General features: G+C 39.6%; 1 protein-coding gene and 1 long non-coding RNA gene across 6 annotated transcripts in view; one reads left to right on the plus strand and one right to left on the minus strand.

Annotated features, from left to right (window-relative positions):
- The window catches only part of LOC129048791 (uncharacterized), a 116,825-nt gene that overhangs the window by 82,809 nt on the left and 9,944 nt on the right, over positions 1-24,072 (minus strand). Inside the window, exons 4-9 of one of the 5 annotated variants that reach the window (XR_008511431.2) lie at positions 23,859-24,027; positions 19,507-19,676; positions 7,623-7,712; positions 5,339-5,455; positions 4,410-4,630; positions 3,994-4,319 (exon numbers count right to left, since the gene is read on the minus strand). This is a non-coding gene — a long non-coding RNA (uncharacterized LOC129048791). Of the gene's footprint in view, positions 1-3,993; positions 4,320-4,409; positions 4,631-5,338; positions 5,456-7,622; positions 7,713-19,506; positions 19,677-23,858; positions 24,028-24,072 lie in introns of those variants that run through there. The other 4 variants (XR_008511429.2, XR_008511430.2, XR_008511428.2 and 1 more) reach the window with 4 other exon arrangements.
- SLC9C2 (solute carrier family 9 member C2 (putative)) overlaps positions 1-24,072 on the plus strand; it is a 111,483-nt gene that overhangs the window by 81,977 nt on the left and 5,434 nt on the right. The window contains exons 18-25 of the mRNA XM_024239952.3: positions 2,663-2,714; positions 4,434-4,582; positions 5,267-5,392; positions 7,322-7,420; positions 11,018-11,185; positions 19,014-19,145; positions 21,667-21,852; positions 23,373-23,457. Coding sequence (XP_024095720.2) covers positions 2,663-2,714; positions 4,434-4,582; positions 5,267-5,392; positions 7,322-7,420; positions 11,018-11,185; positions 19,014-19,145; positions 21,667-21,852; positions 23,373-23,457 — 997 coding nt within the window. The remainder of the gene's footprint in view (positions 1-2,662; positions 2,715-4,433; positions 4,583-5,266; positions 5,393-7,321; positions 7,421-11,017; positions 11,186-19,013; positions 19,146-21,666; positions 21,853-23,372; positions 23,458-24,072) is intronic.

The raw sequence follows: 24,072 nt of genomic DNA on the forward strand, positions 1-24,072 counted from the left end.
GTGAATCCCCTCCTAACCAGGCTCCCTCACACCAGTCTGTCTACTACCAGTTACTCGCGAAAGAGTGGGGAAAGTAGAACATGACTGCTGTCTCATTCTCATACTTCTTTGGGCCTGATAATGTAGAGGAGACTCGCATTCTTTAGATAAAAAACTTCCTTATTTTTCACTCATAGCTGTCAACTCTGCTCTTTGCAGTGAGAATCTTTCAATTGATTTTCCAGGTTACAGATTTTTAAATTTCTAGTTGTGTTCATTCTTCTGTTCAACCCATCTATTAAACTTTTAAATTTGTTTTGACAGTTACTTTTTGATCTCCAAAAACTGTGGTTTCTTCCTTTTCATAACAACTGTTTGCTTTAAAAGAATTAATATAATATTATCTAGAATCTTCTTTTCATCTTAAAAGATTTTTTGCTTCCTGTGTTAATTCTGCTTCCTTGGGGTTCATTCTCCTATTTGTTGTGTTTGGTTTCTATATTTCATTCTGTTTTTGCCCCCAATGTTTGGTGATTTTGGTTATATTTTCACACGTGTCAATGAGGGGCTAAGGTGAACAGTATCAACAGCTGAAAGGTGTTTTCTCAGCCCAAGTGACATTCTTGATTTTTAACCAGAGATGGATTTAAATCCTGGTTACTACAATGATTATGTGTGGATACATAAAACCATGGATGGCCTAGAGGTTATGTCTTCTGGTTACGGTGCCTATTTTTTGTGGTGACGGTTATGTTACCTCAGTCAAGAGAGGCTCTTTACTTATTGAAATCAGAAGAGGAAAAGAGGCTGTGAAGATATCTACCTTTATTGGATTGAACATTAATGTGTAACAGAATTCTGTCCTGTTGCTTTACTTTGAAGAAAGGAGAAGAAAATTAAAAGAACTACTCAAAAGCTGGATTGATCTGCATTAGAAAGAACACAGAGCTATTCATAGGAGAAAAGATTTCAGCAGAAGGAGGAAGAGAGAAGAAAAACAGAGCCAGTGGGGGGAGTTAAGAATGTGTTTTCAGGAGTTTGGGAGAAGATGCAGAGATCTGAGGGCAGTTGCCTTGATGTGTCACAGGTGAAGTGAATCCCCTGTGACATTTTGAAAAAAGCACCAGTAAAGATTTAAATGGCCTTCTGAGATGTGTTTAGAGTCTAACTGGTGTTTATTCTGAAACTGACTTGGTTCTGGAAATTGGCCTGTGGCAGCTTACCTTAAGAAAAATAAATGTATGCCCAGGCTTTCATGATTATGCTCTCTTTGTAGGCAGGAGTCGGTTCCCATGCACTTTTGTGCAAAGGCGTTCTAGAGCAGTCTTACAGGGTTGCTGTAAGTCTAGTTTGGTGTGAAGGGGGCCTAGCTGCTATCTTTGCACCTATGCAAGCAGGGCTGGACTAGGATATGTTGGTGCCATGGACAGGCTAGTAATTTGGCACCTTCCCAATATTGATGCAATGTTATCGAGTAAGAAGAAATAATTTAATAAATATTACATACCTTATTCTTATATTCAAAATGAGGGATTCATTACATGTGATTTTTTTCTAAACCAAAACAAAGACAACAAAAAAACCCCACAAAAACTTAACTTTGCTTAAACTTTAGATAAACCAGGTGTTCCCTATAAAGAGCACTATGCCATGCATTATTTGGGGCAGAGTTTCAGACATCTGTACCTGACAACCCTAAAGAACTGTCAGTTGTGGGATTCCAGGACTGTTGGTGTAGCCAAGTGCAAACTCCCCAGTGACTCAAAGCTGGAGGGTAAGCTTCAAGAGGAAAAGTGCCTGGGACATAGTGGGCATCCAACAAATACCTGTTGTATGATTGATTGAACAGAGATTGGTTAGCCCTGGAGTGCAGTGATTTCTTCAGTTATCTAAGGAGTTATTTGTTAGAAATATGAACAAATCAATATCGTATTTTCTCATTTTTCCACTTCTTTTTGTGCTCCTGATAGGCTGGCTTCCCAACTAGCTGCTCACTTGGCTCACTCCCAGATCAGGTGCTATGAGAATTCTCCTTGGTGCACAGTGGAGTACATACTGATCTTTTCTGATAACTATTAGGCAAGGTAGTTGTGCAAGCTATTGACTGTACTAGACTCATTGAGATTGACGTCTGAGCATGGGCAAAGCAGCAGAATTGACCCAGAGGGAAAAAATAAGCCAATAGCTTTTCTAAAGCTAAGTGAAATGTCCTCTACCATACTTCCTTTTTTCTGAATTTAAAAGGAAAGCCAGGCTGGGTGTGGTGGCTCATGCCTGTAATCCCAGCACTTTGGGAGGCAGAGGTGAGTAGATCACCTGAGGTCAGGAGTTCAAGACCAGCCTAGCCAACATGGAGAAACCCCATCTCTACTAAAAATACAAAAATCAGCTGGGTGTGGTCGCTCACACTTGTAATCCCAGCTACTTGGGAGGCTGAGGCATGAGGATAACTTGAACCCGGGAAGTGGAGGTTGCAGTGAGCTGAGATTGCATCACTGCACTCCAACCTCGGCAACAGAGCAAGACTCTGTCTCAAAAAATAAAAATAAAAGGAAAGCCAGAACTATACTTGGTATAATAAGTATACTTCTCAGGAATATAAGAAGAAATGCACGTTTTTCTTAATTTCTTACAGAAACTATATGAATAATAAGAAATACATGTTTTTCTTAATTTTTTACAGAAACTGTGTGAAATTTTGGAAACCAACAAACAGGATGCTGTTGAAGAATTAGGTAGGTAGTTGAAGTATCTGAGTTCTTAAAGTCACACCTTATTGTCCTATAATTTAATAAAAGAAGAACAATTCATGCTTTCATTTACTTGCTCATTCATTTATGCATTCAACAAGCATTTATTAAACACAGCTAATGGGCCAGGTATGGGAAAGCAAAGATGAGTAGATCCTGACCCTTAAACAGTGCAGAATCTTGTGGAGTGTGTGAGCATATCAATAGATAATTGAAAAAGTTAGCAGAGTCCTGTTAGTTGTTATGGGAGTGTAGAGGAAAGAATGAGAGGAGTGTGGAAAGTGTATCAAGGTGGCAAGGTCAGAGTCCTCAAGGTTAGAAGAAAAAGACATGTGAAGGTTACCCTTGACAAAATGGTTTTGTTTCATTTTTTGCAAAGATACTCTGGAATGTAGGGCTGCAATGAATGTCATTTCCTGAGTATCTACAGTCACTCCACTTTATTTGAAGCACAGAGCAGGAGCCCAGGGATTTTATGCCAAGTTTTTTGGGTCAGCTTTCCTCATGTGGGGCTGTGGGCCAGGCTCTCAGTGTGTGCAAAAGCATCTGGTAGAGGGCCTGGCATACGGAAGGCCCTTAATAAATGGAAGTTATCAGAAAAGAGAATAAAGTAAAACCATTCATATGCATAACCACATTGTAAGATGCCATATGGGGTTACACTTTCCAAATCAAAATGGAAAGAATGTGATCTAATGAATGAAAGTAAGTTTAGAGACAACAGATTAGAATATTTTGGCATTATCTCAGAAAACCCATGACCCATTGTTGCCATTTACATGTTGACAGATTTTTATTTCTGTGCTTTTAAAGATTAGGGGTTAGGACAGCTGCATTATATTATGTTTTAGATCAGTATGGAATATTACAAAGTTTTCTCAATTCACTACTCTAAAAGGCAGCGCTTGTTTCCATGTGGTTACTGCAACTGATGACTGAATGCTTATCATGGCAGGAACTGCTAACTATGTACATTATCTCATTTAATCCTTATAATTACTCTATGAGGCAAATACTGTTATTAGAGAGGTTAATTTGCCTGAGGCCCTATGGCTAGTAAGTAGTGAGCCAGGTTTCTAGCCCAGGTGTATTTGACACTAAAACCTATGCTTTTGATCACTGCTACCCTTTTACTTTAGTGGTCAATTCATTTAGTTAAAAAAAAAAGAGTGTGTACCTTCCATATGGCAAGCATTGTGTTCAATGTTGAATATGAAGATGAAACAGATGCAATTTTAACCTTGACTCACAGTCCAGTTCATGTCTTCTGAGGTTTACTAAAGGGGAAAGAATATGCTCCTTGATCTCAGAAAGACCCACCAGCCAAAGTCCAGGGGTACTTTCATTCTGTCATTTATTCGTCTAACCAACAAAAATTATACAATATGGAGGATGAGACAGAGAAGTAAAAATAGTAACATGATAATGTAATGAGTTCCATAATAGAGATATGGAGGAGATGCCATGGGGATAAGAGAGAGAGAGTGATTTTCTCTTAGCTGGTGGGGGAAGCCAGTTTCCAATTTTCTCATCCATAAAATAGAGTTGAAAATAACTCTTTCCTGCTGACCTCATGAGTTCTGCATGAAACTAGAATCAAAGAATATTGTGTAAATGCTTTGGAAATTATACAGTATTATACTAATATTGGTTATTGTGGTTATTACACAGGCTACTTACTGAATTTTATTTTCTTTGCTGTAGTACTCATGGAGCATGAGAGTCGTGATGTTGTCATTGCTTTGAAGACTAAACAGGCCATCCGGAATGTGATCGCTAAAGCTCTAAAAAATCTCACCTTCCTTTGTTCAAGAGGCGTTATTGATAAGCATGAAGTCATTGAGATAAATAAGGTAATTTTGCTTGATTCTGTCCGCATAATACACCAGCCTTCATGGTTACTTTAGCAGTGTGTAATAGGGAGGGAGATTGAAAAAAATTGTTTAACCACAGGTGTTAACTCTATAATCACCTTCAGCCTTTGATAATGCAAAGGACAACGAACACCAATGCAATCCGGTACACTCCATTTGTCAAAACTACTTGATTGCAAGTAACAGAAACTAACTTGAACTAAGTTTAGTAAAGAAATGGTTGGGGGATTTATCAAAAGGACGCAGAGTACTTTATAGAACCCACAATAGCCAAGATATGTGACAAGGCCTGAGGAAGGGATTTGAACAGAGATGTAGAAAGCTTTCTAGATTCTCCATTTCCTATCAGGGTTGCCCTCTATGGCATCTTCTTTGGCTCCCCCTATAGACTCACCAGATTTTTCTGCTTCTCCATCCACTGTGTCAATTGAATTATGAAGATGATAGGTTCAATCTGAGTTAATCAGTCAGTGAAAATAGTAATAAGGGGAGACTAGGGACAAAAATGGTTACAGGAATTTAGATAGGATGAGAGAAGCTGTGAGTCAAACATCAAGGTTAAACTTGCCTAACAGTAGTTTATTTACATTTCCTTAGTTTTTCCCTAGTGTCCATTTTCTGTTACAGGATCTGATCCCCATTATTTTGATTATTTGTTTTTAGGTACTTCTTAAAAAATTAAAAGCACTAAATAACTTTCCAAAGGCAATCCCACCGCCAACTCCTGACACATACCTTCACAACATCATTTGGCTGGAAGGTAAAGATGTTCTCATTGACTTCTTCAAGGTAAAGATTCTGTTTTCTATTCTGGCTCAGGTTTGATGATAATTATCCATTTTTTTCCACTCCCTAATGAAAGATTAACAGAAAAGCATATCAAATACTGGCCAATTCAGGGAAAGCCAAAATGGAGGCCCAGGAAAGCTCTAGGAAGAATAGATCTCTTTTTGAGCCTGAAGGGCAAAGATAGTTTTTCACAATGGCTTATCCACTTATGAGTAGCTATATGTGTCTGACTATTACCAATCCCATTCTATTTTATGTTGTAGAATTCTGGACTTCTTGATGTACACTCTGGGAGAGACATTTTTTAGAGCAAGGGTCTCAAATTTAAGTTACTGCACAGACCGGGCAGATAGCGTAAAAGTAAAGCCAATTGGGCATAGTGTAATAGGGAACAGTGAGAACTGAGGTGTATTCAAGTTCATGCTCTGTCAGCTGAGGGTTGCCACAGGACTTTGAACTCTTTCAACAAATATCTATTGAATATCCTCTAGTGGGTGCAAGGAGGCCCCGAGGCCGAGTGTGCCTGGTGTGTTCCAGGAGCAGCACAGAGGTCCCTGGCAGGAGCAGTGCTGGAGAGAGCACATGAAGTCAGGGCAGTTGCAGAGGGCCCGACGAACATCATGACTCTCAGGGGCCCTGGGCACTTCTGCCTTAGTGGGCCTCTTCCTCCATAAAAAAGTATTAAAAATTAGACTTTATGACTGTGTTAGTATAACAATGAATATATTAGTATTATATATTGAAACATTTTTCTCTATCTAAAACTAAATTTCCTCTAGATTCTAAAGAACATTAAAACATTGTTTTAAGTGTCTAAAAGTATTGTAGATGCAGGCACTGCGCCTGCTGATGCCTAGTGGATGGCTCCACCCTGGTCTCCATCCCTCCCTGCCTGAGACGTATACAATTTTTGCTATTACCCTAACTGCAGACATTCAGTTTGCTTCTGAATTTTGCATATATGAATCTTCTGCCCTGGAGGTCTTCAACTCATGTTATCCGAGCTATCTGCTACTCCTCTTTCAAGTCTCAGCTTAGCTGTCCTGTCTGCTGTAAAGGCCCCACCGAACAACCAAGATAGATAGGATCCTGTGGCTTTTCTGCATTTTTTTTTTTTTTTTTTTTTTTTGAGACGGAGTCTCGCTCTGTCGCCCAGGCTGGAATGCAGTGGCGCGATCTCGGCTCACTGCAAGCTCCGCCTCTCGGGTTCACGCCATTCTCCTGCCCATCCTGTAGCTGGGACTACGCGCTCCCCACCACGCCCGGCTAATTTTTTGTATTGTTAGTAGAGACGGGGTTTCACCGTGTTAGCCAGGATGGTCTAGATCTCCTGACCTCGTGATCCGCCCATCTCGGCCTCCCACAGTACTGGGATTACAGGCATAAGCCACCGCCCCTGGCCTTTTCTGCATTTTTTTTTTTTTTTTTAATTGTGTAGCGCCCTGTCCGTGTCTTCTTTGTCATAATTATCCCATTGGATTGCAAATATCTACCCAACATAACTAAAAGTTTTTTCTGAAGGCAGGGGAATTGTTTAGCTTACCATTATAACCCAAGCCTCAAACAGGGGCTGAAAAAAAGTTTTCATTCATTAATGTGCATATTTATTCCATAGTTATATCAGTTACTATGCTAGGTACTAATCACAAAGTCAAAGTTTGTTTGCCTGTTCCTTTATTTCTAAAAGTTGATGTGGTATATTAGCACGTTACAGTTCAGTAATAAACCAAGAATATAATTTGTGTTTTTATGCTACTTGGAAACCATTTTAGCTTTAAAATCATATATATAATATATATACACATATATAATAAAATCATATATATACATATATATTTTTTATATATATATATAAAATATTTAGAAAAGTAGACTAGGAAGCTTTTGTGTTGACTCTCTTTTTCTTTTCGTCTTTTTTTTCCCACTCAGGAGAGAGCCAAACTTGCCTGTTTTGACTCTGGAGATATCATTTGTAAAGGAGGTGAAATGCCACGAGGAATCTACTTAATTATTTCAGGAATGGCAATTGTAAGGGACTATTGATTTTTTTTTTTACTTAAAATGTATTTTGAAACATGTAATTGTAGAATAAGAATAAATTTAGATACTGAAAAAGTTTAAATTTTTAATGTGATGAAATCATTTCTACTCTGAGCATGACAGCTGAGAGGTAAATATTCAACACCTGAAATGTGCTTCCCATTCTACAAAATGCTGTGATAGTCTTTACCTATTTCTTGCAGCAATCCTGGGAGGAAGCAGGATTTTTCAGAATGTTCAGACAAGGAAATCAATACTTGGCGTGGCTTAAATTACTCACCTAAAGGAAATAGGATAAGGATCAAAAATACGGCTTTTAATCTGTCTAATGGGAGGCTTTTGTTGACCAGAGAGAGAGACAGAGAGAGAGAGAGGGAGAGAGATTTCAGTAGAGTGATGGGGACAGGAATCCTTTGTATCTGCATAACAGTAGTTTAGTAGCTGATTCCATGGGTGAGCCCCATTTTGTGAACCAAATAATTCCTAGATCCTAGATGATGGTCATAAAATGACAAATCCTTAATATGGGAAAAATAATACCCTTGGCTTTCTGGTTTTGAAACGGGTATATTAGACCTTAAAATATCATGGAATAAACTACTATAATACATAGAATACTAACACAATATAACACTTATTTACATCTGGCACTATTCTAAGCACTTTTCATTCATTCATTCACTCATTTATTCAACAAAATATTTGCTTCATTACCACCATGTGGCAGGCACTGTTAATTCTAGGCATGGGATTGACAAAACAGACACAAATTCCTGCCTTCTTGGAGCCTAATTTCTAGTAGAGGGATAAAAGGAGATGGGACAATGAACAAAACAAATAAGTTTACAGTATGTTACAGATGATGGAGGTATGAAGAGATTAGTTGTGATTTTTTAAAAGGTAGTCAAGAAAGGCAATATAGGCTGGGCATGGTGGCTCACAGCTGTAATCCTACCACTTTGAGAGGGCTAGGTGGGTGGATCACATGAGGCAGGAGTTTGAGACCAGCCTGGCCAACATGGCAAAACCCTGTCTCTACTAAAAATACAAAAATTAGCCGGGCATGATGGCACATTTCTATAATCCCAGCTACTCAGGAGGCTGAGACACGAGCATCCAAGATCCTGCCACTGCACTCCAGCCTGGGCGACAGTCTCACTCTGTCACTCAGTCTGGAGTGCAGTGACACCATCTCAGCTCACTGCAACCTCTGTCCCTCGGGTTCAAGCAATTCTCCTGCCTCAACCTCCCAAGTAGCTGAGATTACAGGATTACAGGCTCGCACCACCACGCCCATCTAATTTTTGTGTTTTTAGTAGAGATGCGGTTTCACTAGGCTGGTGTTGAACTCCTGACCTCAAGTGATCCGCCTGCCTTGGCCTCCCAAAGTGCTGGGATTACAGGTGTGAGCCACCAAACCCGGCCAACAACCTATTTTTTACATGAGAAAACTGATGAACAGAAAAAAAATAATTCACTTGGCCCCAACTACATATACTCAGAGGCCAAAGATTACTTTGAACCCATGTAGTCTGTCTCCAGTATCCATGTGCTTAGCCATTATACTATACTCCCATTAGAATTCTAGGAAAAACACACTGCTGCCAGTATTTATGAAATATGGCAAGTCCAATACTTAAAAGCTGCAACTTGCTGTAACATGTTTCTTTGGGGATTTTCCTGCTGTGACTGGACTAGCTAAGCCTTCTTAAACTATAGTCCAATAATGTCTGGTCTGAAGAGGTTATATTAGTACTCCTTTGATACCATAACAAATTACCACAAATTTAGTGGCTTAAATATATTATCTCATGGCTCTGTAGGTCAGAAATCCAATGGGTTCTGCTGATTTCACTGCTTGGGTCTCAAGAAGCTGAAATCAAGATGTCAGTAGGGCTGTGTTACCTTCTGGAAGCTCTAAGGGCAGAATCTGTTTCCAGGCTCTTTGAGGTTGTTGGCAAATCTAGTTATTCTTTACAGCTATTGAACAGAAGTCCCTGCTTCTTCAAGGCTGTCAGCTGGAGCCCACCTTGAGCTCCTAGAGCTTCTCTTTCGTCCTTGCATGCAGGTCCTCACATCTCAGAGCAAGCAAAGGCATATGGAATCCTTCACACATCTCTCTCTGATGGACTCCCTTCTACTTGCGAGGGCTTGTGTGATTACAGTCCCCCCAATATTCCCGTCTGTTGTTTAATCAAATACTAGTCTGGTACAGCTGTGAAGGGACTTTGTAGATCTTTTTAAGGTCAGCTGATTAGTAGCCTTAACTCCATAAATCATCTTTTTAAGGTCAGCCAATTAGCAACCTTAATTCCACTACAAAGTCCCTTCACTGCAGTCCCTAGATTAGTATTTGGTTGAACGACAGACAGGAATCTTGGGGGGCCTCCTTTAGAATGCTGCCTACCTCAAATGCCATCATCTTTTCTTTGTTTGCAAAAAGCAGAGGCATTCTTCGTTGCTCAAAGATCCTTTGAATTGCATTCAAAATTACAGCCATTAAAAAAAAATTCAAACTCCTCTGGAAGCATGAATGCCTTTAAAAGTCTGAATGCTAATTGCTGGGAGAGAATGACCTTTTGCTTCCTGTTGCCTGTGTCTTGAACAAGAACCTTCCTCTTTGATGTTTACAGCTAAACTTCCTGAAAAATTCTGTAATCCTTCTAATCCCAATTCTTTCAGCTTCCCCCTAAAATCTGATACTGCACTTCTTTCTCCAGTTATGCCTACCAGTTATTTTCTTGAAGTAACTCAACCATCCTATGTTCATCCTAAAACATTTTCCTGTTGATATTGCATGGTAATTTTTCTTAAGCATTTCAAAAAGAGACAAGGCTTTCATTAACATCATGGCTTGGTTTGGAGGCATATTAATTCATCATATCTGATTTATGTGCCCATGCAATCAAAAGTTATTTCCACCTGATGAATTAGCCCATTGCGGTAAGAATATCTAATGGACTCAATGAGTGATTGCATTAGTTGTATACTATAATTTCCAGTTTTGGTGGGGTTTTTTTTTTTCTTTGAGATGGAGTCTCACTCTGTTGCCCAGCTGGAGTGCAGTGGCATGATCTTGGCTCACTGCAACCTCTGCCTCCTGGGTTCAAACGATCCTCCTGCCTCAGTCTCCTGAGTAGCTGGGACTACAAGTACGCATCACCATGCTTGGCTAATTTTTGTATTTTTTTTTAGCAGAGACGGGGTTTCACCATGTTGGCCAGGCTGGTCCCGAACTCTTGATTTTGTGATCCGCCCGCCTTGGCCTCCCAAAGTGCTGGGATTACAGGCGTGAGCCACTGCGCCCAGCCCTGGTGGGATTTTTATATAAGACAGGTATAAGTAGAAAGTTGTAAATAGGGGTCATCTGTAAAACTAAAGATTAGAAAAAAATCCTTGCCTTGGGGAGTTGAAATGTTAAAGAAATCATGATTTTTTTTTCTTAAGCCTAATTCTTCTTTCACACCTGACAGGAGATCTTTGCCTTCCATTGGAAAGTTGTAAGAAATAGTGGGAACTCCTATGATTTGATCAAAGGGTTTTTAATTTTTTCTTTCCCTTTGCACACTTTTTTTCCCTTTGCAGTTGCATAGTTTATCTCCTACCTTTGGAATAGAGAGTAGCCAAAGGCCTGATAGAGGGTCCAGAGTCGTGTTTACAGAGTTCTGTACTACTGGGGACATAATTGGAGAGCTAAGCTGTCTGCTTAAGCGTGAAATTGAATATACCATCATCTGTGAAACTAGTTTACAGGTAGGAAAATGGTTCTGTCATGAGTTATTAATTATTCCTCAAGTAAATAAAAAATACCAGCATCTTTTCTTTTTTGGGGTTTTGACATCTTAGTCACCCAACCAGCTATTGGGAGGTAACATAGCTGAAAAGGCAGATTTAGTGTCTCACATGCCAGGCTCTGCCAAGCTCCACTGCATCCTGCCTAAGGGAGTAGTTATCTAACCTCCTTAAGTCTCAGTGTCCTTGTTTATGAAGTAGAGAGAATACCAACCTTTTGATGTTATGAGGATTAGGAAAACATCTACGTAAAATACCTGACACATATAGGTGCTCAATAAATGGTCACCATTATGACAACAGTGTTTTTAAAGAATATTTATTTGTTTTTAAAACAACTCCTTTAAAAAGTGGGCAAAAGATATGAACAGATACTTTTCAAAAGAAGACATACATGTGGCCATTAAGCATATGAAAAAAAGCTCAACATCACTGATCAATAGAGAAATGCAAATCAAAACCACAATGAGATGCCATCTCACACCAGTCAGAATGGCTGCTATTAAAAAGTCAAAAAGTAACAGGTGCTGGAGAGGTTGTGGAGTAAAAGGAACAATTACACACTGTTGGTGGGAGTATAAATTAATTCAACCATTGTGGAAGACAGTGTGACATTTCCTCAAAGACCTAAAGACAGAAATACCATTGACCCAGCAATCCCATTACTGGGTATATACCCAAAGGAATGTAAATCATTGTATTATAAAGACACATGCACATGTATGTTCACTGTAGCACTATTCACAATAGCAAAGATGTGGAATCAACCTAAATGCCCGTCAATGATAGAGTGGATAAAGAAAACGTGGTACATATATACCATAGAATACTATGTAGCCCTAAAAAAGAGTGAGATCATGTCTTTTGCAGGAACTGTGGATGGAGCTGGAGGCCATTATCTTTAGTAAATTAATGCAGGAACAGAAAGCCAAATATCACATGTTCTCACATATAAGTGGGAGCTAAATGATGAGAACACACAGACACAGAGAGGGGAATAAAACACACTGGGGCCTATTGGAGGGTGGAGGGTGGGAGGAGGGAGAGAATCAGGAAAAATAACTATGGGTACTAGGCTTAATACATGGGTGATGAAATAATCTGTACAACAAACCCTCATGACACAAGTTTACCTATGTAACAAACCTGCATATGTACCACTGAACTTAAAAGTTAAAAAAGGAATATTTGTTTGTTTTTAAACTTCCTTCTATGTTTCATTTGCTAAGTAAGAAGTTATCTATTCAACACCTAAGTGTCCTGACATTTCACTAGGTGTGGGGAATTCAAATAGAAATGAGCCAAAGACCAAGGGACAAAGTGGTTCGTTAAATGGGTCCTGCTCCCTGTGCCACCCAACTGGGTGATACCCTCCAATAAGGGTTATCAGACACCCTATACAGGAGGGTTCCTACTGGCATCAGGTCAGTGCCCCTCAAGGTCAGAGATCCCAGAGGAAGGAGCAGGCACCCATCTTTGCTGTTCTCCAGCCTCCTCGAGTGACATCTCCAGGTGTGCGAGCAAACCAGATGAATAGGGCCTGAAGCAAATCCCCAGCAAACTGCAGCAGCCCTACAGAAGAAGGACCTGATCATTGCAAGAAAAACAGAAAGCAACAACAACAGCATCAACAACAACAAAAAAGTCCCCACAAAAACCCCATCCAAGGGTCAACAGCCTCAAAGATCAATATTAGACAAACTCATGAAGATGAGAAAGAATCAACAAAAAAACACTGAAAACTCAAAAGGCTAGAGTTTCCCCTATAAATGATTGCAATGCCTGTCCAGCAAAGGCACAGAACTGGATGGAGGATAAGATGGATGAACTGACAGAAGAAGGCTTTGGAAGGTGGGTAATAACAAACTCTGCTGAGCTAAAGGAGCATGTTCAAACCGAATCTAAAGAAGCTAAGAATCTTCATAAAAGGTTACAGGAGCTGCTAACTAGAATAACCAGTTTAGAAAGGAACACAAATGACCTGATGGAGCTGAAAAACACAGCATGAATACTTCATGAAGCATGCACAAGGATCAATAGCTGAATCTATCAAGTGGAAGAAAGGATATCAGAGTCTGAAGACCATCTTGCTGAAATAAGGCATGCAGAGAAGATTAGAGAAAAAAGAATGAAAAGGAACAAACAAAACCTCCGAGAAATATGGGTCTATGTGAAAAGAACAAACCTATGATTGATTGGAGTACCTAAAGAGACAGGGAGAATGAAACCAAGTTGGAAAACACACTTCAGGATCAGGATGTTATCCAGGAGAACTTCCCTGACCTAGCAAGGCAGACCAACATTCAAATTCAGGAAATACAGAGAACACCACTAAGATACTCCATGAGAAGATCATCCCCAAGACACATAATCATCAGATTTCTCCAAGGTTGAAATGAAGGAAAAAATGTTAAGGGCAGCCAGAGAGAAAGGCCAGGTCACCTACAAAGGGAAGCCCATCAGACTAACAGTGGACCTCTCCGCCGAAACCCTACAAGCCAGAAAACAGTGGCGGCCAATATTCAACATTCTTAAAGAAAAGAATTTTCAACCCAGACCTTCATATCCAGCTAAACTAAGCTTCATAAAAAAAGGAGAAATAAAATTCTTTCCAGACAAGCAAATGCTGAGGGATTTTGTCACCACAAGCCCTGCCTTGCAAGAGCTCCTGAAGGAAGCACTAAATATGGAAAGGAACAACTGGTACCAGCCACTGCAAAAACACTCCAAATATATAAAGACTAATGGCACTGTGAAGAAACTGCATCAACTATATTGCATCAACTATTTTGCATAGTATGCAAAATAACCAGATAGCATCATGATGACAGGCTCAAATTCACACATAACAATATTAACCTTAAATGTAAATGGACTAAATGCCCCAATTAGAAGACACAGACTGGCAAATTGGATAAAGAGTCAGGACTCACTGGTGTGCTACATTTAGGAGACTCATCTCACATAGGCTCAAAATAAAGGGATTGAGGAAAAATTACCAAGCAAATGGAAAACAAAAAAAAAAGCGGAGGTTGCAATACTAGTCTCTGACAAAACAGACTTTAATAAAGATCAAAAAAGACAAATAAGGGCATTACATAATGGTAAAGGGATCAATTCAACAAGAAGAGCTAGCTATCCTAAATATATATGCACCAAAGACAGGAGCACCCAGATTCATAAAGCAAATTCTTAGAGACTTACAAAGAGACTTGGACTCCCACACAATAATAGTGGGAGACTTTAACACCCCACTGTCAATATTAGATCAACAAGACAGAAAATTAACAAGCATATTCAGGACCTGAACTCAGCTCTGGATCAAGTGGAACTAATAGACATCTACAGAACTCACCACCCCAAATCAACAGAATATGCAGTCTTCTCAGTGCCACATGGCACTTATTCTAAAATCAACCACATAATTGGGAGTAAAACACTCCTTGGCAAATGCAAAAGAACTGAAATCATAACAAACTGTCTCTCAGACCACAGTGCAATCAAATTAGAACTCAGGGTTGAGAAACTCACTCAAAACCATGGAAATTGAACTACATGGAAATGGAACAATCTGCTCCTGAATAACTCCTGGGTAAATAATGAAATTGAGGCAGAAATCAAGAAGTTCTTTGAAACCAATGAGAACAAACAGACAACATACCGGAATCTCTGGGACACAGCTAAAGCAGTGTTAAGAGGTAAATTTATAGCACTAAATGCCCACATCAGAAAGCTAGAAAGATCTCAAATCAACACCCTAACATCACAATTAAAAGAGCTAGAGAAGCAAGAGCAAACAAATCCAAAAACTAGCAGAAGACAAGAAATAACTAAAATCAGAGCAGAAATGAAGGAGATAGAGACACAAAAAACCCTTCAAAAAATGAATGAATCCAGGAGCTGATTTTTTAAAAAAAATTAACAAAATAGACCGCTAGCTAGACTAATGAAGAAAAGAGAGAGAAATCAAACAGACACAATAAAAAATGATAAAGGGGATATTACTACTGACCCCACAGAAATACAAACTACCATCAGAGAATAAACACCTCTATGTAAATAAACTAGAAAATCTAAAAGAAAAGGGTAAATTCTTGGACACATACACTCTCCCAAGACTAAACTAGGAAGAATTAAAATCCCTGAATAGACCAAAAATTAGTTCTGAAATTGAAGCAGTAATTAATAGCCTGCCAACCAAAAAAAGCCCAGGACCAGATAGATTCACAGCCAAATTCCACCAGAGATACAAAGAGGAGCTGGTACCATTCCTTCTGAAACTACTCCAAAGAGTTGAAAAGGTGGGACACCTCCCTAACTCATTTTATGAGGCCAGCACCATCCTGATACCAAAACCTGGCAGAGGCACAACAACAACAACAAAAAGAAAACTTCAGGTCAATATCTCTGATGAACATCAATGTGAAAATCCTTAATAAAATGCTGGCAAACCAAATCCAGCAGCACATCAAAAAAGCTTATCCACCACAATCAAGTTGGCTTCATCCCTGACATGCAAGACTGGTTCAACATATGCAAATCAATAAACATAATCCATCACATAAACAGAACCAATGACAAAACCACATGATCATCTCAATAGATGCAGAAAAGGCCTTCAATAAAATTCAAATCCCTTCATGTTAAAAACTCTTAATAAAGTAGGTATTGATGGAACATATCTCAAAATAATAAGAACTATTTATGACAAACCCACAGCCAATATCATACTGAATGGCAAAAGCTGGAAGCATTTCCTTTGGAACCTGGCACAAGACAAGGATACCCTCTCTCACCACTTCTATTCAACATAGTATTAGAAGTTCTGGCTAGGGCAATCAGGAAAGATAAAGAAATAAAGATATTCAAATGGGAAGAGAGGAAATCAAATTGTCTCTGTTTGCAGCTGACATGATTCTATATTTAGAAAACCCCATTGTCTCAGTCCACAAACTCCTTAAGCTGATAAGCAATTTCAGCAAAATCTCAGGATACAAAATCAATGTGCAAAAATCACAAGCATTGCTATGCACCAACAACAGACAAGCAGAGAGCCAAATCATGAATGAACTCCCATACACAATTGCTACAAAGAGAATAAAATACCTAGGAACACAGCTAACAAGGGATGTGAAGGACCTTTTCAAGGAGAACTACAAGCCACTCCTCAAGGAAATAAGAGGGGACACAAACAAATGGAAAAACATTCCATGCTCATGGATAGGAAGAATCAATAGAGTGAAAATGGCCATACTGCCTAAAGTTATTTATAGATTCAATGCTATTTCCATCAAACCACCATTGACATTCATCACAGAATTAGAAAAAACTATTTTAAATTTCATATGGAACCAAAAAAGAGCCCACATAGCCAAGACAATCCTAAGCCAAAAGAACAAAGCTGGAGGCATCATGCTACCTGACTTCAAACTATACTACAAGGCTACAGTAACCAAAATAGCATGGTACTGGTACCAAAACAGACATATGGACCAATGGAACAGAACAGAGGCCTCAGAAATAACCCTACACATATACAACTATCTGATCTTTGACAAACCTGATAAAAACAAGCAATGGGGAAAGGATCTCCTATTCAGTAAATGGTGCTGGGAAAACTGGCAAGCCATGTGCAGAAAACTGAAACTGGACCCCTTCCTTACACCTTATACAAAAATTAACTCAAGATGGATTAAAGACTTACATGTAAAACCCAAAGTCATAAAAACCCTAGAAGAAAACCTAGGCAATACCACCCAGGACATAGGCATGGGCAAAGACTTCATGACAAAAATGCCAAAGACAATTGCAACAAAAGCCTAAATTGACAAATGAGATCTAATTAAAGAGCTTCTGCACAGCAAAAGAAACTATCATCAGAGTGAACAGGCAACTTACAGAATGGGAGAAAATTATTGCAATCTACCCATCTGACAAAGGTCTAATATCCGGAATCTGCAAGGAACTTAAACAAATTTACAAGAAAAACCCCATCAAAAAGTGGGCAAAGGATATGAACAGACACCTTTCAAAAGAAGACATTTATGTAGGCAACAAACATATGAAAAAAGCTCAACATCACTGATAAGAAAAATGCAAATCAAAACTGCAATGAGATACCATCTCACACCAGTCAGAATGGCAATTATTAAAAAGTCAGGAAATGGGCCAGGCACGGTGGCTCACGCCTGTAATCCCAGCACTTTGGGAGGCTGAGGCAGGCGGATCATGAGGTCAAGAGATAAAGACCATCCTGGCCAACATGGGGAAACCCCACCCCTACTAAAAATACAAAAACTAGCTGGGCATGGTGGCACACCTATAGTCCCAGCTACTCGGGTGGCTGAGGCAGGAGAATTGTTTGAACCCAGGAGGTGGAGGTTGCAGTGAGCCGAGATGCACCACTGCACTCCAGCTTAGTGACAGAGTGAGACTCTGTCTCAAAAAAGAAAAAAAAAAAAAAAAAAAAAGAAAGGAAAAAAAATCCAGGAAACAATAGATGCTTGTGAGGCTGTGGAGAACTAAGAACACTTTCACACTGTTGGTGGGAATGTAAATTAGTTCAACCATTGTGGAAGACAGTGTGGTGATTCCTCAAGGACCTAGAACCAGAAATACCATTTGACCCAGCAATCCCATTACTGGGTAAATACCCAAAGGAATATAAATCATTCTACTATAAAGACACATGCACATGTATGTTTATTGCAGCACTATTTACAATAGCAAAGACACGGAACCAACTTAAATGCCCATCAATGATAGACTGGATAAAGAAAATGTGGTACATACACACCATGGAATACTATGCAGCCATAAAAAGGAATGAGAACATGTCCTTTGCAGGGACATAGATGAAATTGGAAGCCATCATCCTCAGCAAACTTACACAGGAACAGAAAACCAAACACTGCATGTTCTCACTCATAAGTGGGAGTTGAACAATGAGAACACATGGACACAGGAAGGGGAACGTCACACACCAGGGCAATTTGGGGATTGAGGGGGTGAGGGGAGCCAGAGCATTAGAATAAATAGCTAATGCATGGGGAGCTTAAAACCTAGATGACATGTTAATAGATACAGCAAACCACCATGGCACACGTAGACCTATGTAACAAACCTATGCATTCTGTACTTGTATCCTGGAACTTAAAGTAAAATAAAATAATTTAAAAAAAAAAAGAAATGAGCCAAAGAATTCTCAATCTTTGGAGACTATCTGATGCAAAAGAGCAGGATCCAGAGTCTTAAGGGTGTGTGGAGTGGAAGGAAATGTTGTTTTAGCTATTTCATGTCATTTCATTTTTGGAAGAGGAGAGAAGGCATGAGTTTAGTCATAAGGCTGAATTGAATTCACTGAACTTCGTGTAACTTGAATCTGAAAGTGTATCTTTTTTATTCAGCTAAACTATTTGCCTTTGGAAACAAATACTGTGAATGAGCTCATGTTATCTACCATGATAATAAAAATAGATAAGTTCATATGGCTTAGTTCCTGAATCCTGGACTTTGGGCTCATGAGCCGTATCCTTCATTATATCTATTGACTGATATACATTTTTCTGGTCTCTTATTAAAGTCTATAGCTTTAATCACACCATACATTTTATCATCTTAGCAAACAACCATTTTCACAATACAAATGCTTCTAAATGACAAGGGTATCATAATTATGCTAGAATTGATAGTTTTTCTGAAGGTTAAATCTGCAGGCATCTTGTTTTTTGATGGTCTTATAATTTAGTTCCACATCAAGCTGCTATGGCCTGGTTCCTTTTTGTTTCAGGCCTGCTTTATCTCCCTGGAGGATTTATATGAAGGCTTCGATGCCTTCTGGCCATCTCTGGAATATAAAATATGGCTAAAGCTTGCTCTCAGTACTGCCTATCAGTATTTTGAATCAAGTCTTATTGATGAGGTAAGTTACGTGATTAAAATATTAATAAATTGAATTTTTATGCATTGTATTTTTTACAGAATGCATTTCATATTTTTGAGACAAAAATAGAAAGGAAATTTGTGTTTGATTTTTTTTTTTTTTTTTTTTGAGACAGAGGCTCACTCTGTTGCCCAGGCTGGAGTGCAGTGGTGCAGTCTCAGCTCACTACAACCTCTGTCTCCCAGGTTCAAGCAATTCTCATGCCTCAGCCTCCCAAGTAACTGGGATTATAGGCACCTGCCTCCACCCCCAGCTAATTTATTTTATTATTAGTAGAGACAGGGTTTCACCATGTTGGCCAGGCTGGTCTTGAACTCCTGACCTCAAGTGATCTACTCACCTCGGCCTCCCAAAGTGCTGGGATTATAGGCGTGAGCCACCATGCCTGGCCCTGTGTCTGATTTTCTAAAATGAGATTGCTAGAATTTTAACTGCTCTCTTATCCTGAGTTCCTACAGGTTGTCAATCCTTTTGTCACAGCTAATTTTCCCAAGCTACTTGCAATCATTTCTAAAAAAAAAAGAAGGTAGATTTAGCAAATTCAAAATAGGTAGATCCCCCCTGAACCAAGCATAGTGTTAATCAGAATGTGTTAACAAACGCTCTGTCTGTATTTATTATTGCCTACTCTGCCGATGTTAATATAAGTCTATAAATCTCCTGCCTTTTCAAAATCTTTGTGGAGGTGACTGAGCCTCTCTCATGGACTTCCCCTCCAAAGAGCAGTGGTTCAAGTTTGTCTCTGGACAAGCACAATTTACAGTCTCACATTTGTATCCTATTTAGTAACTATTGGAACCCTTACTAGCTAGTGAGTCAGGAACTGGGGAAGTGAACTGGGAAAGATTGAAAGTTCAGTAATATTCACTGAACTGAGCAACTGGATATAAATAAACATTGGGTTAAAAAATGAGTGTGTCATACAAACCAGTCAGGTTTCTTTTACTTTATTGCAATAATAACTTTCAGAAAAATTTTAGCAAAGGGATAAGGGGATTGGAATTCTTCTCTTTTCCTTTTACCTTGCCTCTTCATGAGAAGTGGGACAAATTTAGAGCCTAGTATGAAACTTCAGGGGTAAGAATTAGGACCAATGGATAGAAACTGTATGGACTCAGACTTGACTCAATAATAAGGTGAATGTCCTTTACATTTTTTTAATTCACAAGCAACACATATTCATTATATAAATGAGAAAGTACAGATACAAAACATTAAAAAAATTGTATTTATTATTAAATAGAGAATCTCTATTTAATACTTAGTTTCTTTCTTTTTTTTCATTAAAGAACTAGCCAATTAAGATTTTTTTTCCCTCTAAATCACAGAACTCAAAATGTATATGCATTTTAAAATCAAACCAAAACAGCTGATTTTTTTTTAGATTTTCTGGTTGTGAAATACTAGATAAATTTGCTAACTTTTAAATGTTTTTGTTCCCAGTTGTGCTGGTGCCCTCAGCAAATAAATGTATGATTCGCCTGTCAGTGACTGAGATTCAAGGACTGGCTCATGTAGTTGTGCCCTGCATGGGGGTGGAGATATTTAGACTGAGCTGACAGCCCTGTCAGGGCCCTGTGCAGGAGATTCCTACTGTTGGGCTGATCTCTAAATTCCTGGGTTAGTTTGCAAGCACGGCTGTAACAAAGTACCACAAACTGGGTGGCGTAAAAAAAAAAATGCATTGTTTCACAGTTCTGGAGGCTAGAAATTAGAAATCAAGGTGTTGGGAGGATTGGTTCCTACTGAGGGGCTGTGAGGGAGAATCTGGGCCAGGCCTCCCTCCTTGGCTTATAAATGGCTGCCTTTATATTCACGCGGCGTTCTCCCTGTGTGCAAGTCTGTGTCCAAATTTCCCCTTTTTATAAGGACACTAGTTGTTCAAATTAGAGGCCCAACCTATTCCAGTATGACTTCATCTTAACTAATTGCATCTGCAATGACCCATTTCCATAAGGTCACATTCCAGGATACTGGGAGTTAGGACTTCAGCATAAGAATTGGGTGGGAGGTGGTGTGTGTGTGTGTGTGTGCACAATTCAACCCCTAATAACTCCCTCCCAGTTCTGAAGTCTATGACTCTGAGCCTTGAAGTATAGCTCAGACTCTAGCTTGCTTTGTTTTGGCTTTGTGTTATTCCTATTCACCTGTCAAGTGGAAAGTAAGCTTACTTCTAGGTGAAACTCTGAATCTTTTAAGACTCTGAGTCTTGTGCAAATAGAAATCTCCTGAGTCATAGCCGACTACCCTGCTGTGGCTGAGAGCTCACAATTTAGGGCTGGGCAACAGTATCCAGGGCCCATTAACAGCATAAACACTTGGAATTTAGAAATTTGTCAGAGGCCATTCTGAATGCTAAATAAATCCTGTCTGTTGGTGCCAGGGGCTGTGTGCCTTCTGACACCCTCAAATAATTCAGATAGATCAGTGAATCTGTTTTCTTCTTGATACCATCTGTCAGTTTGTATGACTTATTTTCTAAAATGCAATTTTATTGTAGGACTTAAGGTTTCAGAAGTGTGTGATGTTCAATCAAGCATATGTGGAAACTTTATCAAGCTATAGTGACATGACTATTGATAATATGACCATGAAATTTGTTATCATTGTGTATGGCAGTGTAATTGATACTAAGACAGAGGAACTATATTTTGCACCTTGCATTATACCTACAACCTGTGAGCAGGTAAGAAGTATCATTTCTAAGGAGTCTCTTGCTTTTCATCGTGCTCCAAAAGTGACTTTAAAACTCAACTGACCACCTTAAAAAGAAATTTAACCTGGAATGACCCTGTAGTTCTTACTTGCCTTTTACAAACAGTAAAAATGAACCGAGGGCTTCTGTGTACTGTAATACAGGTGCCCTACACAAGGGTGTGCCCAAGGGACAGGGAGCTGGACTCTGCCTGCTGTTTGCTTGCCACGCCCTTTGCCCTGGCATGGGGCTGTGCCAAAGGAAGGATGAGATGCAGTAAGTTTTCCCTAGTTTACACCAAGGCAATGATGCCGTGTTCTAGCATAGCTCTGGAAGTATCTGCACTGGTTGACAAAAAAGGAGTAGAGTAGGGGCCACATCACTTTGTTGACACGTTAGGGGCTATGGGCACTTGATAGTAGATCCTGGGCCCTGGGCCTCAGCATTCCGTACCTCTGTAAAGACAAAGGAAGTGTGACCACCTAGGACATAACAGGGCATGGGAAAGGTAGAAGCAAAGTCCCTAATGGCCCAAGCTGCCTGCCACTGGGCAAAGGAATGGGGAGGACCCAGAGGCCATGGGAAGAGCTGACATCTCTTTAAATCTGGGAGTAAGTTTCTCCCTTATGGGAGAGACCTTTTCTGCCAGTTCAGACTGTGAAAAGTCATTATGAAAATTTGTCCTGGAAAAATTGGTAAACCTAAAATGTGAATTTTCTTCTTTCAAAACATTCTTATTTTGTACCTTTCATCAATTCAGATGATGAAGGTAATTTAAATATTTTTAATAGAAAATTAAAATCTTGTTTAGCTTTGAAACAAAGGATGGAGGTAAGAGGCAAGGAGGCAACAGGAGTAATACTGCAGCTTAGTTTCTTAAGAGACCAGGGTTTGGAGTCAGGCACACTTAGGCTTAAAACTTGACCCCTGTGCCTACTTGTACTTGAGCTTAGGTAAGTTGCTTAACCTTTCTGACCCTCAGTTTCCTTCTTAGTAAGATAGGGATAAGGTCAGCAGCTATCTTATCGGGTTATTGTGAGGATTAAATGAGATAATATGTGGAAATCTAAAAATGATAGTTACAATGATGACTTGTTTGATGCTGGCATTCTGAGAGGCAGATTTTATGGCACATGGGACAAATGGTCTAAGAAAGGAAGACAGTCTTGCCATCTGGGGAATGCTGAGCCTTGAGCCCTTGAGCATCAGTGTAGGAGTAAAAGTAGCTTACTGGATGCTGGGGATTCCCTGCTTTCCAAACTGGTAATTTCCAGCCTAGTTATGAGTAAGGTGTAGAAATTTCCTCTCTGGTGTCTAAATATGCAAGGACAATTTGTTGGTCTAAGACTTCTCAACATCAAAGAGGATTTGAAATTTAGAATATAGAGCCAAGATTGAAGACCCAGCTTTAGGCTTTGGCTTATTTTTTATACTCTTTGGAAAGATTAGGAAGCAGCCAGGTTAGAGATCAAAGAATGCTCTTTTGACTAATTTTGACTTTTCTCCTCTAGGTTCAGGGAACTTCTGATTTAAGCAAGCTGCTGATAATCCAAGCATCTGAGCTTACCCAAAGAAATAGTAACACCAATGTCATGGGTAAGGGGTAGACCTTTAGTGGTAGGAAAACTATTGAGAAGGAACTTCAATACATGTAAAATTCCTTTAACTCTAAGAAAGTGATTTGAGAGGGCACTATGTGGGTTTATCATTAGTCCCCATCCTTGGGCCCACCCTGGCTGCCACATTGCCCTGGGAGGTCACATATGAGAGACTTCCAGACCCTAAAATCCAGGTGGCTCCTTCCTCTGCCATGTCCCTCCCTCCATACACTAGTCAGGGGAGAGCAGCTTCTGCGGTGCACTCTGTTGCTGCCCTGGTAGGCTGCAGCCACGTGGTGCTGGCAGTGCAAGAATGGGGAGGGAACAGACTCTTTCACAGGAACCCAGGTATGGGGAACTGGTTTGCTCCCAGCAACTGAAGGGAATAGGGAAACTTACCCATGCTCAGTGAGTATTCCAAACCATGGTCACAGCTACAAGTCAAATGACTTGCCTTGAGTATGCCTTGATAGTCACTGAGTAGTTATAGTTACGTTTATTAGCATCCAACTGCATGCATCATGGTGCTAAGCATTATACAGAGAAGACCTGATAGGAAGAGCTTGCTCTAGAAAAAAACACACACAAGATCTTTCATCTTGTGCTCAGCATC

This window comes from Pongo abelii, chromosome 1 (assembly GCF_028885655.2).
Source record: "Pongo abelii isolate AG06213 chromosome 1, NHGRI_mPonAbe1-v2.0_pri, whole genome shotgun sequence".
In the NCBI taxonomy this organism is placed as follows: Eukaryota; Metazoa; Chordata; class Mammalia; order Primates; family Hominidae; genus Pongo; species Pongo abelii.